Below are 16,157 nucleotides of genomic sequence, written 5' to 3'. Positions count from 1 at the left end.
TTACAAGGTGGTTTCTTGAGGATAGGGGTAATACTTGCCTCTGTAAGAGTAAACACAAACATCCCAGCCCATCCAACACTGCACCAAGATATACTGGGTCTATATTCCCATGTTGACAGGACTGTTCATCGAACATCCTTATGTCAACACATATGCAATAAAATGTCAATATCTCGAACGGCCACAATAGCAAGTTTTTTCCCCAGGGAAAAACAAACCAACAGACAAAGTGGGGGGCTTTGCCCCCCACACCCCCATACTTATACATACCAACTCAGAGATCACACTACAGTGGAGAAAACTGCAAATTCCAGACAACACCCCAGAGATTTTTTTCCCCTGGGAAAAAAATTGCTATTGTGGCCATTTTGAGACTTTGGCATTTCGTTGTGCATGTGTTGACATAAGGGCATTCAATGAGCAGCCCTGTTGGCATGGGAATATAGACACAATATATCAGATGAGCTTTAGTTTGGAAGCTCCATAGATTGAGCCACAGTGGGTATTATGTAAAGATGGAACAACATGACTAACATACGGGCTAACCAACAAAAGCCTGAACACTCAGTTATTGAGAACTCACTCTGTTGTGCTCAAATCTGGGAAGGGAGCATGGCATCTTACAACTTTATCAGAAAAACATTGTGGCATCTTACATCTCAAGATCAAAAAGATTTTCTGGGTATAATACAGGCTTCGTTGCACAGCCTGTAAGGCACATAAAAAAACACCACCAGGTGAACAGATGTTGTAGAAATCTATATTAACAAGAATGTTGCCTTCTTATTTGAAATTCCTAAACTGATACTGCATATTGTGTAACCAAACTGAGCTTATCCTTATATAAAAGCAGTCCTCTCAGTGAACATTTCATTCTGTGCCAATGTCTGTATATCTCACAAAGCTCTATCCCAAGTGACTTGTAGGCACAGGGTGTACGTAAGTATACTAGCTACTGCCTTGTTACAGAGAATGGAGGTCATCCACACTAATCTCTGAAACAAGTTGATCTATCAAGGCTGGCAATTTGCCATTAGAGATAATTTTTTGTTTACTTATGTATCTCTATAGTTTTTATTTACTTTGTCTATTTATCTGACTATCCATTCATCCATCCCTATTCAGCAGTGATATGAACCACAAGAACAAGTATTAATGCAATATACATTGATAGAATCTAGGTAAAGTGACCAACAGTATTTTGTTTGGGGGGGGGTGCAAAAATCATAGTATCTACAGAAACTTACCTAAACTCTGGAAGAACATGCATACCTCAAATGGACAGTAGAGAGAGCTCAAGACTGAACACTGGATTCAAAAACTGTGAGAAGAATCACCATGTTCTCTGTATTGTATAAATCTCTGTAATCATTTAACTCAGCAAATGGTAGCAAAGTCAGGGAAGGAGCCCCAGTTGAAGTATTATTTATTTATTTATTTATTTACTGCATTTGTTTACTGGGAAAGTTCACTGGGCCTAAGATGAGCCAATTTTCAGTGGAGGCCCGGGGAGAAAAGCTCCACAATATACAAAGCACAAGTAAACGACATACAAGCGACAATAAAATACAAATTAAACAATGCTGATACACAGAAAATATTTACAAAGCAAGTGTAAAAAGCATATGTGTAACAGAGAGAATGCACATCAACTATAAGCACGTTAACTACAAAGGTCTTAGTCTGTTAGAGAGAAAAAGAAGTAACCATGTAATGGTTTGATTCTGAAACCAGACCCAACTCAAGTTTCTGGGTAGCAAGACCCAAGCCTTGTTAAGTTCAGTGAGTTTTCTCCTATGTGTGCAGCAGAGAAAGCAACCAGAGCAAAGTTTAAATCTCTATTGTAGAGCAGTTTCATAATGATTCAACCAGCTCTTTATCAATGCAGTACATTGCTATTATAAGTTAATTAGCAGCCATTACTGTGAAAATGTTTTATTAAGTCTTCCATTTTGTAAAACTATAAATTTATGCAATAGAATGGTTGTCTTACACTGTATTAGAGATGATCAAAATATCACAAGAGTATGTATGACATCATGATGTATTTCTGTTACATCACTGCTGTACATATTGATAAATTAATCTGATGTACAGACCATCTTAAAACACATATTTTCTCTGACCTATATAATATATTCTACACCTACTTTGTGTGTTATAAACCTGCTTTGAAATATCCAGATTAGTGCAGTAACTAAACAGAAGGAATCTTAACCAAGCTTTTAACTTCATTTCAAGTTTTGGAATTTGTTAGACTTTCAGCAAAACATTTGCACCTTAGACTCTCTCACTAACTGTAGAGTGAGTTCTGTGGTTCAGAGAAACTGTGCATATTAACAGGTACAACTTATGCTAGGTACATAAACACTTAAAATAGTACAAATCTTTCATAATTAATTTATTTACTGTTTATTATTTATATTAGTACATTTAAGTAAGATGGCAAAAGAGCACAGATTTCTAATTAAACCACACAGCACTTAAATATTGCATCAAACTGTGTTAAAATATGGTTTAAGTATCTAATTTTTACCTTTAAGACTGACATGCATCCAGTGACTTTTTTTTGTTCAAATAAAACCATTCTGTTGACTCGCTATTTGTTTGTGTATGTTCTAATCCCAGGACTATGGAATTTAGAACTGAACCACAGTAGACGTTCACAGGTCTGGCACTCTGCTACACTTCAGGCTGGGATTCATAAAGAATTACTGCATGCACAGTCAGCCCTAGTGCCAGTAAGTTCTGCCACACTGAGCTAATTATAGATTAATGTGTTTGTGTATTACTGCCAAGGACCAAATGATGATGCTCTCACAGTGGGTCGTTGAACAGCGTGATGATACCCAGCTATAACAGTATGGTAGTGCACAGGACATCTAGATGAGATGCAGTGAATAAGGTCAGGAAAGTAAGCTGCATAAATAGCAGTGCATGTCTTCTATGGAACTGAGTGTTTCCCAGTAGCACCATATCAACATTTTAAGTATGGGGAATTATACAATAGTGCAGGTGGCCAAGCAAATGTGGCCCCTCAATTCAGCTCCATAATGGGATGGAAAAATGTTACCTAGAAAAGTGAAAAAGGGGAAAAAGAGTAAACCATAGAAAACATTCAAGGAAAACTAACAAGACAGTGCAAAACTGGGGGGAAGGCAGGCTAAATTTAATCATTTAGTTGATGTGTAGGTCTTTAGTCCATGTACAGTCTGCCACTACACATTCCACTATGGCAATGACAGGACCAGGCCGTGCAACATCACTGAGAGTCCCATCAGCTTTATGCAGACCTAGGGTACAGGCACAATGAAATAATGTTTCTACTGAGATCTGTGATAGAAAACACCATGTCCATTACCACCTACATAAGTAGGACTGTCAGTACCATTTTATCTGCCACCTCTAGCGGAGTGGCCTGTGGATGAAGTTGAGTTTGGACATACAGTAAACCTGGAAAGGGTATATGGGGTTGAGGGACTATTCACAATGCATGAACATAAACAACGTGTTTTTATAATACGGTTAACCTCCATTCTGCATGATATAAACAAACACTGGATCTAGGCAACGAGTTGTGGCTCCTATAATATCTATGTTTTTAGGCATTAAGCCTGAGCTCCTAAATCCCCACCTTGTGCCAGCCTGTCTCTTGTCAAATAGCTTTAGTCTAGATTCTTTGTATATCTGATTGAAGCTGCTTCCTCTGACTGTCCATAAGATATTCAGTCTTGAGCTTGTGGCTGCTACATACAGCTGTCTATGGAATGAACAGATGAGGCCTGTGGTGGCTTAGCTTCCCTTTCCTATGACAGACACTTTCATAATTTGGGTGGCTTATGTCTTGCCTTTTCTTTTTTCTAATGGTGGCTGCTATGCTAAATATAGTCACTGACAAGAAGGGACTGTGGCCATGGCAGAGGACAGCTCTACTTAACCCCAGCAAAGTGAACACCAGCCTGAGCCCATTGGATAGGGAGCCCTCCGATATAGATACTAAGATTTTATACTACAAGCAGTAGAGAAGGTTCATTACTTGTCACACCTGTCAACTTTGCCTCATATTGTCTGTGTTTTTTGTAGCACATTAATTGAGGATTGAAATCAATAAATAATGACAGACGTTTGAGTTTCAGATTTCATATCTTTCACTGGATGCATGGTAATGCAAAACCTGTTATTCTAACAACTAAAAATCTATCCCTGATTTTGGCCATTGTTCCCCATTTATTTTAGACTTTGTCCAGGATTCTTCCACCAAACGGTTAAGAAGTGTGTCCCTTGTTTGGTCCTACTTCAGAAGACCTGTCAAGGTGCAATCAGTAATTGCTTTGAATGTGGTATATTTCAGGTCTGTGAGCATAAGAATCTGGATCCAAACAGGACCATCCACAACAAGTTCTCGGATAAGCATGCTACATTTTTCTGGTTGCAGAGTCTGGCTATTCTGTGTTATCCTTCAAACAGCAGAAACATCATTTTCCTTGTCCAAGTATTTTAAGATGCCTTTGATTTTTTTTAAGCAAATACTAAAATCTGCATTAAGTAAAAGTAAGCATCCTATTTATATGCAGTGTGTTTTATCTGGTCCCCAGTGAAATGGCTGCACAAGAAACGAGTGCAGAAAAGCCAAAAAAAAGACCAAACAACTGGAGAAGAGCAAATCTCAAAAATAGCTCTTTTCATTTCCTCATTAAAACTTTTTTTTTGGGGGGTGCACCTCCCCAAATGTGGATGGCAAGTCTTCCACACACCGAACTTCTATATACCAACTCCAAGATCACCATACCTCAGAAGAAAAGGAAATATTCTGAAAATAGCATCTTGGGCTTAATATATGTAAGTCTGTTCTTTTGGCTATTTAATCTCCACATTTCTGAACTTGTTCTAGCATAGCCTGACATTTCAAATTGTTACCTTTTATTTATACAGATAGTTGGAATATCCACTTTTTGAATCATCACTGATCAGTTTGGATCACTGTTTCTAAGGAAATAGGATAAATGGCACAAAATCAGACGAGTAATTAATCTGTGATTTTTTGATGATGAAATCGGTAGTTTCAGATCCTGGCACAAGGTCTGTGCTGCGGCACTACTATGATCTGTCACATTACAAGTCTGGTGGAAAACACTAGTGGTGATTTGTGAAGAGGGGTGGTAGAACCTTGCTTGGGGTGACAGTGATGTCTGATATTTCATTTTCGTGTTAATTGTGTTTGTTTCCTAAATGATTTTGGTGGAAAACGATAGTGGTGATTTGTGAAGCGGGGTGGTAGAACCTTGCTTGGGGTAATAGTTGTTGTGTCTTTCGGCTTTTCCCGGTTAGGGGTCGCCACAGCGGAATTCCGGTCTGCTAATGATTGGCAGTAGATTTTTATGTGCCGAGTTGCCAGCCCTGAAGAGGGGTGGTAGAAACTTGCTTGGGGTGACAGTGATGTCTGATATTTCATTTTCATGTTAAATGTGTTTGTTTCCTAAATGATTTACTTTATTAAAAAGGCAAACAAGTCCCACTTAACATCACTAGGACTATAAGCAAATATTAAAAAAAGGGTTCATTAAAATTCTTTCTGGGATTAAGAAATGCCCTTCACTATATGTGCTTAAAGAACCTCCTAAAGGAAGCCTCTGACTTAGTCATTCTTGTCAGAGGCTAATTAATATCCAGAACTGAGACAAGGTGAGCATTTAAATGAAGTTTCTAGCTTAATTTTGGGAACAACAACCAGCCCTCATGCTCATCTGATTATTCAGGTGGGCACACAAAATATAGCTCTTAAGTAGATGGGACCCAAACTGCACAGGGCTATGTAGATGAAAATAAAAATTTTAAACAGATGGAGCCCCTACCAGCATCCAGTGCAGGTTATACAGTACAGAGTAATGTAGCAAAACCCAGAAGATGTGTCAGGAGCTTGCTGCAGAGTTCTGGACCTGCTTTTTCAGATAATATCTGTATCAAAGATCCTATGATCAGTAGCACTACACTAAGCCAACTGAGACAATCCTACTGTGAGCATAATACTGCCAGCTCTGAATAAAGAGTAGGGTGATTTGTATGGGTGATATTCAAATGGAAATAAAATCTTATAACCCACTCGTACCAGGTCATGGCATACCTGCATTTAAAAAAAGTGAGTGATTATTGGTCTTTGAGTAACCAATGAGTGCACTCACCAACACTTAGCAGTTGTTGGTCATGGTTTCCTGATTGCCGTTACAAGAAGTTGTATTAGTTGGGGAGATGCACCACTGGCTGTTTGAACAGAGGTAGAATGGCACCATCATTGTGTGTGAGGAGCTGGCACAGCATTTTGATTACCAACTGGTGAGACGGACAGACATTCAGAAAGAGCAAATGGACAATGAAGGTTTGAAGGTCTGATGTGGGAAAGGGCAGCTGGGAAAAAGTCAGAGGATTAACCACGCAGGTAAACAAGTAACACAAAAAAATGGTCCACACTGTTGCCCTCACAAAGAAAGGGTACAGGAAGTAAAACATTCCAGTACATCCAAACTGATGAATGAAAATGTTATTAAATGTGAATTAAGTGCTTTCATACATATCCAATGCTTGGACTTCTTCAGAACTCATGAAATTAAGAAACAAAGCTTTGTGCTAAGTACTAGACCAGTATAGCTTCCTTCCCTTTCAACACACACAATATCCAAAGACACTCTCAAAGCTGGCACCAAAATATCCAAGAATCAGAGGTATTTGCCATTAATACCTCCACAACACAATTACCGACAACATTGCAGATACAAAGACTCTGAACAGCTGGGAACTTGCTGATGGAATGAATGATGCAGTGGTATAGGAAGGCCATTGTCTCTGAACATTAATATATGAGTGAAGGAGGTCACAAGGGATTCAGTCATATATTGGGGGATGAAGGAACTTGACAGCTTTCTGATCACTTACAGATGGGTGAAGTGCTGCTAAGTCTTCTTAGCAGAGAACAACTAATTAGAGAGGGTGTCAAGGGTAAATGATTCCTTGCATTTTGCGTAGTGGTGTCGGAATAGCTTCATTTGCCACTTGATGTGCTTCAGGTGTCCTGAAATAGAGTTTGGCATTGTGAGGCTGTCATCCACTGATGGGCTAGATTGACACCATCATCTATTGATGTATGGGCTGTACTCCTCGACTCCTAACATACTTTGCCACCAGCAGATTTTCAAAAACATGTATACTTCTTTAAAGGAAGGCAGGAACAGAACAATGTACACAATGTGGCTTGAATGATAATTGTTAAAACGAAAACATGTAAGTGAATTTCATGAAAATAATGAGAAAATGCTACTATGGTTTCTATTAACTTATGTGTACTTGTATCATTGTTTAAATGTGATTTAATAAAGACATTCAAAAATGGTATACCTCTTCTCTTAACCTGTTCACTATTTCTGCACACCACTGGCACATAAATGCGCAGATATTTTCCTCTGCACTCATTTTAACACAGCACTTTTGCCCATTTTAAGCATGTTTTTTTTCTCATTAAAACAGTAATACTCTATATTTCTAAAAACAAAATATTAATGCAAATGGAGTTGAGATCTCTTTTAATAACCAGTATGTCTTAGCTGTATATCTAGCATGCACATTCTGTTTGATGTATTTTCTTGTAAATTTTTAACATCTTAATTAGCTGTTTATATCTTCTGTATTTATATTATCCTAATGTTTGCCTTACATGAAGTTGTGTAGATGCTAATATGCATACATTTTAAGGGCCAGTGGTAAGCCCTAACCTGGGCTATTATCAGTAGTGGTGGCCCTTCCTAATTCAAAGAAGGGCCCGCCACAGTGATCCTACACAGTGGTAACTGATGGTCATACAATAAACTCATCTAGCTGGGGTCAACATAGTTCAGTGTGTTTTTACTGTTTGGTTCTTGGTTAACACTGGTGGACTTGCATGGAAATTTTTGGATTACGTTATTGACTGTAACAGATCATGAATTACAAGGGACAGGGCAAGCAGAAGAGGCAAAATCAGGAGCATTCTGTAAAACTGGGGATAGCTGAGAAGGATTGGGATGTATCCATATGGAGAGGCTGACATATCTCTAAATGGTCATGATGAAGACCTCTGGACAAAGGCGGGAGGAACACAAGATGACACTAGAGGGAAATTTTAAATATGACTCTGATTAAGATAAAAAGTTAATAGAGCCACAATTCTAGCTTTGCAGTGCATTTACTGAGCACTATGAAGACTAAAACTGTAATGCATGCCATTATTGCCTGACTAGAATTATCCCTCATTTACAGCAGGCAGAGAGACACCAAATTAAGAGGTGCAAGTGTGTGTGTATGCATGTGTGTGCACATTTTTGTGGAGTAGGGTTGTCATGCCTTCATATTGTTTGACTAACTAGCAAAGCTTGCAATATTAGGGGGAACACAAGATACCAGAATTCTTCTTTATACCATACCCAAAAGGAACTTAAATGAAAAAGTTTTGCAGCATGAAAGGGGCTATATTATTTGAACAAAGTTTTCTAACTTCAAATACCACATCGTCCACACCGTATGGTCAAAGTTAGAAAACTTAGTATAGTGAAAAAAAAAAGTCACCTAACATGTTAAAGCAGGGGGGCAAGCCCCCCTGTACCCCCCATGTGGGGGGGGGGCTGCGGACCCCACACCCCCCGCTCTTTAAATATACCAACTCTGAGATCGCACTACAGTGCAGTTAAAGGGAAGTCTTCCCTTTACCACATTATAGTGAGGTCTCTGAGTTGTTATATTTAAAGAGGGGGGTGTGGGGGTGCAGGGGGGGTTTGCCCCCTGCCTACAGCTCCTAGTTTAGTCTTTTCTTTCTTTTTTTTTTTTAACTATTTGAAGTTTTCTAACTTCAACCATATGGTGTCACCCATATGGTATTCGAAGTTGGAAAACTTTGTTTAAATAATATAGACCCGCATGAAAGACATTGGGCAGGAGGATCAGTAGATACCAGGGATACACATTATAGCAAGCCCTAAAAGCACTTAAAAAGATTATGACCTTGTACCTTTCACACTTGCATGCAATTCTTTAGCAGATCTTTAGCTGTCTGCACTATGACTAGACACCATGGATACTTTCAGATGTTACTTGTCATTGGAAAAAAAGTTCAAGTAAAAAAGTTGGGGAGTTTTAAACTCCGGACCCTTGGCACACCCCCCAGCTCCTGAGCAGAGTGCATGTTCATGGTACTACCACATATACTTTTAACATATTACCTTAAGTCTTTGAAAAAAAAAGGAGTTAAAGTAAAAGGAGTGGGGATTGAACCCCGCACCCCTGGACAAGGAACATCATGTTAGGCAAGAGCCTTAAGCCCCTCTCTAGTAACTGAGAAGGATTTGTGCTACAGTATATTTTTTATGCTATAAGAAGTATTGAATTCTGACTGGCATTATTCATTGACTACAACAATTAATAGTTCTAAGGGGTATGGCACATATAAGAGACTACATCAGGATCTTTCTAATTTAAAGCTATTACTTGAACTCTTTGAAAATTTTAATAGAGCAACAAGTCTACCATCATGGTATATTTTACCAACAATAATAAGAATAAAACTCTAATTACTGGTATTATTGACTAATTGCAAGGATCCATGATTTACAAGGGGGGGGGGGCTAAAAATAATAAGAAACATCATGGGTTCTCTCTCAGCTCAGGGACAGGTAGAAGGTGTGTGTGTGTGTGTGTGTGTGTGTGTGTGTGTGTGTGTGTGTGTGTGTGTGTGTGTGTGTGTGTGTGTGAAGAATAAATGGTGGTGCCTGTGCCAATGCAATGCATGGGCTGCCCGAGGAATTTACTGCAGGAAAGTGCTAATTTGCACTCACAGGAATCACAGGCTATTCAGGGACATACAAATTAGCTGATAATGAAGTCCTTCCTCACTGTAACATGTCTCTGAATCACATTCACGATCATGGAAGTAGTCTCTTTTGGTTGCAGTTCTTCCTGACAGCATAATTTGCTATTAGTTCTAGAGAACAAGACCATTGTTACATGCATACTACAGAATATACTGAGGTAAGTACTGCATACTACAGAATATACTGAGGTGCGTACTGCATACTACAGAATATACTGAGGTGAGCACTGCATACTACAGAATATACTGAGGTGAGTACTGCATACTACAGAATATTATTTTATTTTATTTTATTTAAATTTGTTGACTGGGAGTGTCCGACTGGACGTAGGTCCATTTTCAGTGGAGGCCTGGGGAGAAAAGCTCCACAGTAAAATAAACAGACAGTAGTTACATTGGATTACATAGCGATTAACAATTTAACATAGCAATTACTTACAACATATTTACTAAATATACTGAGGTGAGTACTGCATACTACAGAATATACTGAGTGTGTACTGCGTACTACAGAATATACTGAGTGTGTACTGCGTACTACAGAATATACTGAGTGTGTACTGCGTACTACAGAATATACTGAGTGTGTTCTGCATACTACAGAATATGCTGAGGTGAGTACTGCTAATATACCATCTTAACTTCTTGACATTGTCATTTTTAATTACCTAGTTGTTGGAGTTAGGTTATCTCATAACAACTGTATATTAGCATTGGAGTAATATGTTTCCCAATTGTAGCTTTCTATCTTATTTTTTTTTTTTTTTTTTTTTTTTTTTTTTTTTTTTAGCTAGTGTGAAAATAGCATTGACAGTCAATATTTCTACAAGTCTTCAGAGTTGATGTGCCAAGTTGTTTATCTTGTTTTTTTTTTTTTCCTTTAGTTTCAGTTTGCAGATGGTTTGGACATTTTTCTGATGATAGTAGGATTCATCTGTGCACTCGGACATGGCATTGCTTTGCCCATAATGATCATCGTCTTTGGGGAAATGACTGATGCTTTTGTACAGAGTGGCACTACAGCAAACATGTCTTCTGGTAAGATGCTTGGTTCTCGCATGTGTTAACCACGGATGTTCTTTCCATTATGCATTTGGTTATAGGATTACTTCTTGAGATCCCTTTACATTGTGTAGCAAGACACCTAATAAAAAGTATTACTTTATATTGGCAAAACAACACTAACCTGCACAAAATGATTAAATCAATCATTATTGTTAGAGACTCATATTCTACTTGTGTTTCATTTTGCAAAGTAAAAATTCTTGGACAATGGGCACTGAACACAATTTGTCATCTGGTGTTACATTCAGACAAGCATGTAATGCATAGGAGGAAGAAAGTTAACAGATAATTTATTTGAAATCTGTAGATGGTTATTTCAGTTCTAAAAATAAAATTCCAAGTTCGAAGAGTATGCTATCATTCATTTCTCCAACATGGTTTTCCTAAACCTACTGAAGTCTGTATTGTTCTTACTTATAAGTGTGTATTAGTATTCCCTATGACAGACTGAAAACCCAGCATGACAAAGTTAACTGATCCCAGCAAAATGGAATATTGATTCACTCCTGCTTTTGTGACTTTTACATTTCTGGTAGAGAGTAAACAATACAAATTTTAAAGAATTGTGAGTTTAACAAATTCATAGGTTCATAGGTAGGTACTAGGCTATTGGCCCTAGACCCTATACAAGCCTAGCCAAAAAGGTACCCTGGCTTTCGTCACCCAAGACAATTATTTTCCTGTGCCTCTGTCAAGCAGAACCACAGAAGTGACCCCCAGGGTGAATTTCTTATTACCCATCCAATCATCAAGATTTTTCTTGAAGAGTGCTAATGAGGAGCTCTGTTTGACATAGGTAGTCTGTTCCAGAGTATGGGAAGTCTCTGGGACAGGAATCTATCCCTCCAGCATGTTCTGTTTATTGTGGTTTATTATAACAGATAAGTCTGGTATGTCATTTTGTGACAAATTTATTCAGCATCAGATCACCTGACGTAGAGTACCAAACATTATCAACAGCTGAGAGCAGAAAATAATGCCAGAGTCCTGCACTCTGACTTAAATGATTTGGAGCAACGTTACTCCCTTTCGCAATAACTTTTTAAACCATACATAGCAATGCGGTAAACATAATTCTTCATCAGAAAAAAATACGAATTTCGGATACAAGCTTTCTAAATAATGATAAACTCAAAGAGCCTTGTCATGTGAAATCCTCACAAATACTTTCTCAATGTCCGAATACTACCATTCAAGAAATTTCAATGAATTAGCTACTGGAATATTTGACCAGCAGCACCTGATTTAAAACTATTATAAATAGGGTTAATCATTTAACCTCTTATTTTTGTAATTTCTGTGCTAAATGAAAAACAACTTGGAACAAATTATTGCTATTTAAAATTGAGTTGATTGTCCATATAAATTATACATTTAAAATTTAAATTATTGCTATCTAGATAAAACTCTGACTACAGCCCAGGTAACCTGAGTTTGATTGACAGCTATGGTACCTGTTGGAGCTGGTATGAGGGAAGAGAAGAATAAGAAGGTTTAGCCTGCACACTACTTCTCTTTGAGTGGGCTCCCCAGGGGAGACTGTGGATCATGTAGTGGCACTAAGTGATGAGCAAGACGCTTTGATTAGACACAAGCAGAGGCATGGGCGTACATCACAGAGGCCCATTACAATCTAACCTGACAATCCCACAGAAGGAACTGGAGACTCGCTGGATAGAGGACGGTCTGGATTACACTGCTCAGCTTGCTATCACTGCAGTTCTCATCAGGATAGGAGACAAAGAGTTTATGAAAATGGATGGATGATTGATAATGTCATTGAAACCTTGGTGGTATTGAAACAAATAAAATTTATGGGTATCATATAGAAGATGCCTTCTAGTGACAACAGTTTTGTTTTCTTTTTAGTACTATAATGCAGTAAAATGTTGTCTAATGGTTTTACATTTATATATTTATATATTTATATATATATATATATATATATATATATATATATATATATATATATATATATATATTAGCACATCATATTGGACCAATGCTGCCAGGTCAAAATTCTTAGACTGATAATTTGCTGAAAGATCCATACAAAATAATGAATAAATGATTTTGTAGCAACTGCTGATAAAGCCATGTCTAAGGTCTAGAGAAGAAAATAGTCCTAAAGTTGTGTATAGTATGTCTGTGTAATGAGGTAAGAGGATTGTCTGTACAACAAACTATGCCCTTAGTATGAACAGAATACCCTAGCTCTTTTTGTCTTTCTTTTGTAGTAAAGTGGGCTATTAATGACAAAGACCTAGTAGAGAAGAAAATGGCCTCCCATACAACACAAAGATGTAGCCAAGCATACTCTGTATTTGAGTACACGTTCTTCTGAGCATTTCTCAGAAATAGTGTGGCTTAACGAGGCTGAAATGTGTCTGATTTTTATACAAGCTATCTCGTGCAACACAGATATGAATATAATTTATTTCAAGGCTGACTACAGGGATACATTTACTACAACATTTTTGGAGATGTATCAATTCATATTTTTCTATATGTGAGGTGGAGTGTGAGACCTACAGTATGAGAAAGTGAGAGCCGAATGGAATCTTCTGGCTACACATCTGGCACAAAGCATGACATCAAACAAATCACATCTCAAACAAGTTATAGGCAGTAGATTTAATGTCAAGTATTATTCCTTTCATAGAAACAGGAAAGATGTGGTTTAGTGATTTTATTTTAGTTTAAATATGTGTTTATGGAAAAAAATGTGTGAAACTGCTTTTATTTAAATCGTCTGCTTATTTTTCCTCTTCTAGTTGCCAATTCTTCTGTTACTCATAACGTGTCAGTCGGTTCTTGTCAGATCCCTGGAATAGATATAGAAAAGGAAATGACAAGGTAAAATGACACATTTACGTTTTTTTCTGCAATAAATGTGAAATGTTTTATATCACATATTTTGTCAGTTAGAAAGTTTTAAGGGTAAAGACCAAGTCCATGCTTAAGAATATTTAATTCCATTCGGAATCACTATTGGTTTCCCTCTGTCAATATAGTAAACTAACAGCTGCATGCATTATTTTATAGAGATGAACATAAATACTTTTAACTTCCACCTTAAGTTATCTAAAGTATTGTTTCCTTTAATGAGGTGATATGTCATTGCACTGAAGTGATGTGAAAAGTACCTAATGCCAAGCTGGTGTGATTTATCAGTGAAATCTTTTGGAGGGTATGTCAACAATGACACTTACTTCTCATTATCCTAAGCACAATTGATTTTAGGGGTTGAAACACAGTAAGGATAGCCCATACCTATTCAAGTTGGCTATTTTGTTTTGCTGGTAATTGACCTACATTGACGTGTATCTCTTTTTGGGTGGCGTTTTGAAGGGTGCAGCTTATGTGGCAGAGCTGTAGCAATGGGGTTAGATGCCTGGGCCAGCACATCTGTTCTGTGCCCCGTTTCCCCAAAAAGAACTTCATGCCAGCCCCACCCATAAGCCTAGTGCAGAACAGCAGTAGCACTGTATGCCAACAAGGACCATACTAGCAAAAAAATAAATAAATCAGTTCATTAAAACAGTAAAATGGCTGCTTTAATTGCTTGCATTGACTTTGAGCCTTTTACCTTTATTCCTTCCTTTGTTATTGTCAGTGCACCACCCTCAAAGCAATACTTAGCTAATTGTTCCCACTTTTCATGCACTAAATAAATTTGTTCTTTTTATGTCATTTAGCATGATTTTCTTAATTATCGAGCACAATTTCTGTTCAGTATTTTAGCAGTTATTCTACTCTACTACTAACAAACAACTTTCCACTGGTAACCATGTGAAATGTTGGGACCCGCTCCTTTACTTAGACTCTTAGTTCATAGGTATTTACTAGGCTAACAACCACAATGCCATGCATCCCAAATCTCTGACAAGTTCTGATATCCTTGATTAAGTGTAGGCAGGTACATGGGAGATGAAAGATTTACAAGTAGGGGCCTGGGAGATGAACCATTCACAGGTTGCCTATGTCCATTAGAGACATAGGTGCCAAACTAGGGATGAATTTGCTATTCCCCATCCAATTGTCCAAGTTGCACTTGAAATGGCTTAGGGAGGAACTCTGCTTCAGATGGATGGGGAGCCTGTTCCAGAGACAGGGTAGTCTCTGGGATACATACATGTCTCTACAGCAAGTCCAGTTTATGTCACAGGAAGGTTTAAGTCTTTAGAACAGGTAATCCTAGTCCTGTTTGTTTTGTGGGTATGTAGGAGGTCCATCAGAGTGGGGTCTGACAATGCCCTGTATGCTGGGCATACATCTCTCCTCAAAAGCCTGTAGGAGACAGAATACAGGGATAGTGCCTTGTATTGTTTTAGTCAGAAACCTTTGCAAATGTTCCTATTGTTGGATATGCCTGGTTAGGTGCATACCACCCAGTTTCTAGAAATTCTGTCTGGTTCTGTGGGTCTGACATGTATGCAAACAATAATGCCTGAAAAGGTTGGGTGTTATTGGTGAAATTATGGGGTCCTGGAGTTGAAGTGTTGACAATATGTTCCATGTGCTCTGTGTACAGAAATGTTGCTTTATTCAATGAGGTATTACCCAAAAGACATTTATTTTATTTATTAAAAGATGTTTTGGACTTCAGGCTGTATAGACTATTTCTTACTGAGACTTTTAGGTTGCTTCAGTTTAAAGTTTCATGCAGTGCTTGAGACTCTTACCTACCTCTTAATACAGAGTTCAGTTTACTTGAGTGTTGCACCTTTGAGTCTAATTGCTAATGAACTTTAAAATTACCCCACAGTTCGAAAACCAACACCACATGTCAGCAGAAGGTCTTGCGACAAACCTGTTAATATTGTTCTTTTGAATTTTGTAGTATTATTGAGTCCTGTGAAAAGAATTGCATATTCTCCTTCTGCTCACCTTTCACTTACAGCTCACAAACATTAGACCTGGTTAGGATTTGTGTTAAGTTGTTCTATACTACAGTTTGGTCTACTTACCCAAGCAAGAGCTGGTTTTAAAGATGTGCAATCAGATGTCCTTATGTAACTTGATAGATTTGTAATCTAGTTTTCTTACATGACTATCAACAGAGATTTTTATGAATGCTGTATAATGTTTGGTCATGCATATTCATCAGTGCATGTCCGGGAAAGAGAGAGAAAGAGACTTTTGATTTATACTTTTTAGTATCATGGGTGGAAAGAACAAACTGAACTTGTTTAGAAGGGAATAA

The 16,157-nt window shown here is 37.8% G+C and overlaps 1 protein-coding gene across 1 annotated transcript in view; it reads left to right on the top strand.

Annotated features, from left to right (window-relative positions):
• The window catches only part of LOC122796318 (ATP-dependent translocase ABCB1-like), a 329,590-nt gene that overhangs the window by 78,062 nt on the left and 235,371 nt on the right, over nt 1–16,157 (top strand). The window contains exons 5-6 of the mRNA XM_044064705.1: nt 10,771–10,924; nt 13,726–13,807. Of these exons, the coding sequence (XP_043920640.1) occupies nt 10,771–10,924; nt 13,726–13,807 (236 nt within the window). The remainder of the gene's footprint in view (nt 1–10,770; nt 10,925–13,725; nt 13,808–16,157) is intronic.

This window comes from Protopterus annectens, chromosome 3.part0, assembly GCF_019279795.1.
Source record: "Protopterus annectens isolate FY-2018-M chromosome 3.part0, PAN1.0, whole genome shotgun sequence".
Classification (NCBI taxonomy): domain Eukaryota; kingdom Metazoa; phylum Chordata; order Ceratodontiformes; family Protopteridae; genus Protopterus; species Protopterus annectens.
The sequence above is the reverse complement of the archived record's forward strand: the minus strand, read 5'-3'. Positions and strand labels throughout refer to the sequence as shown.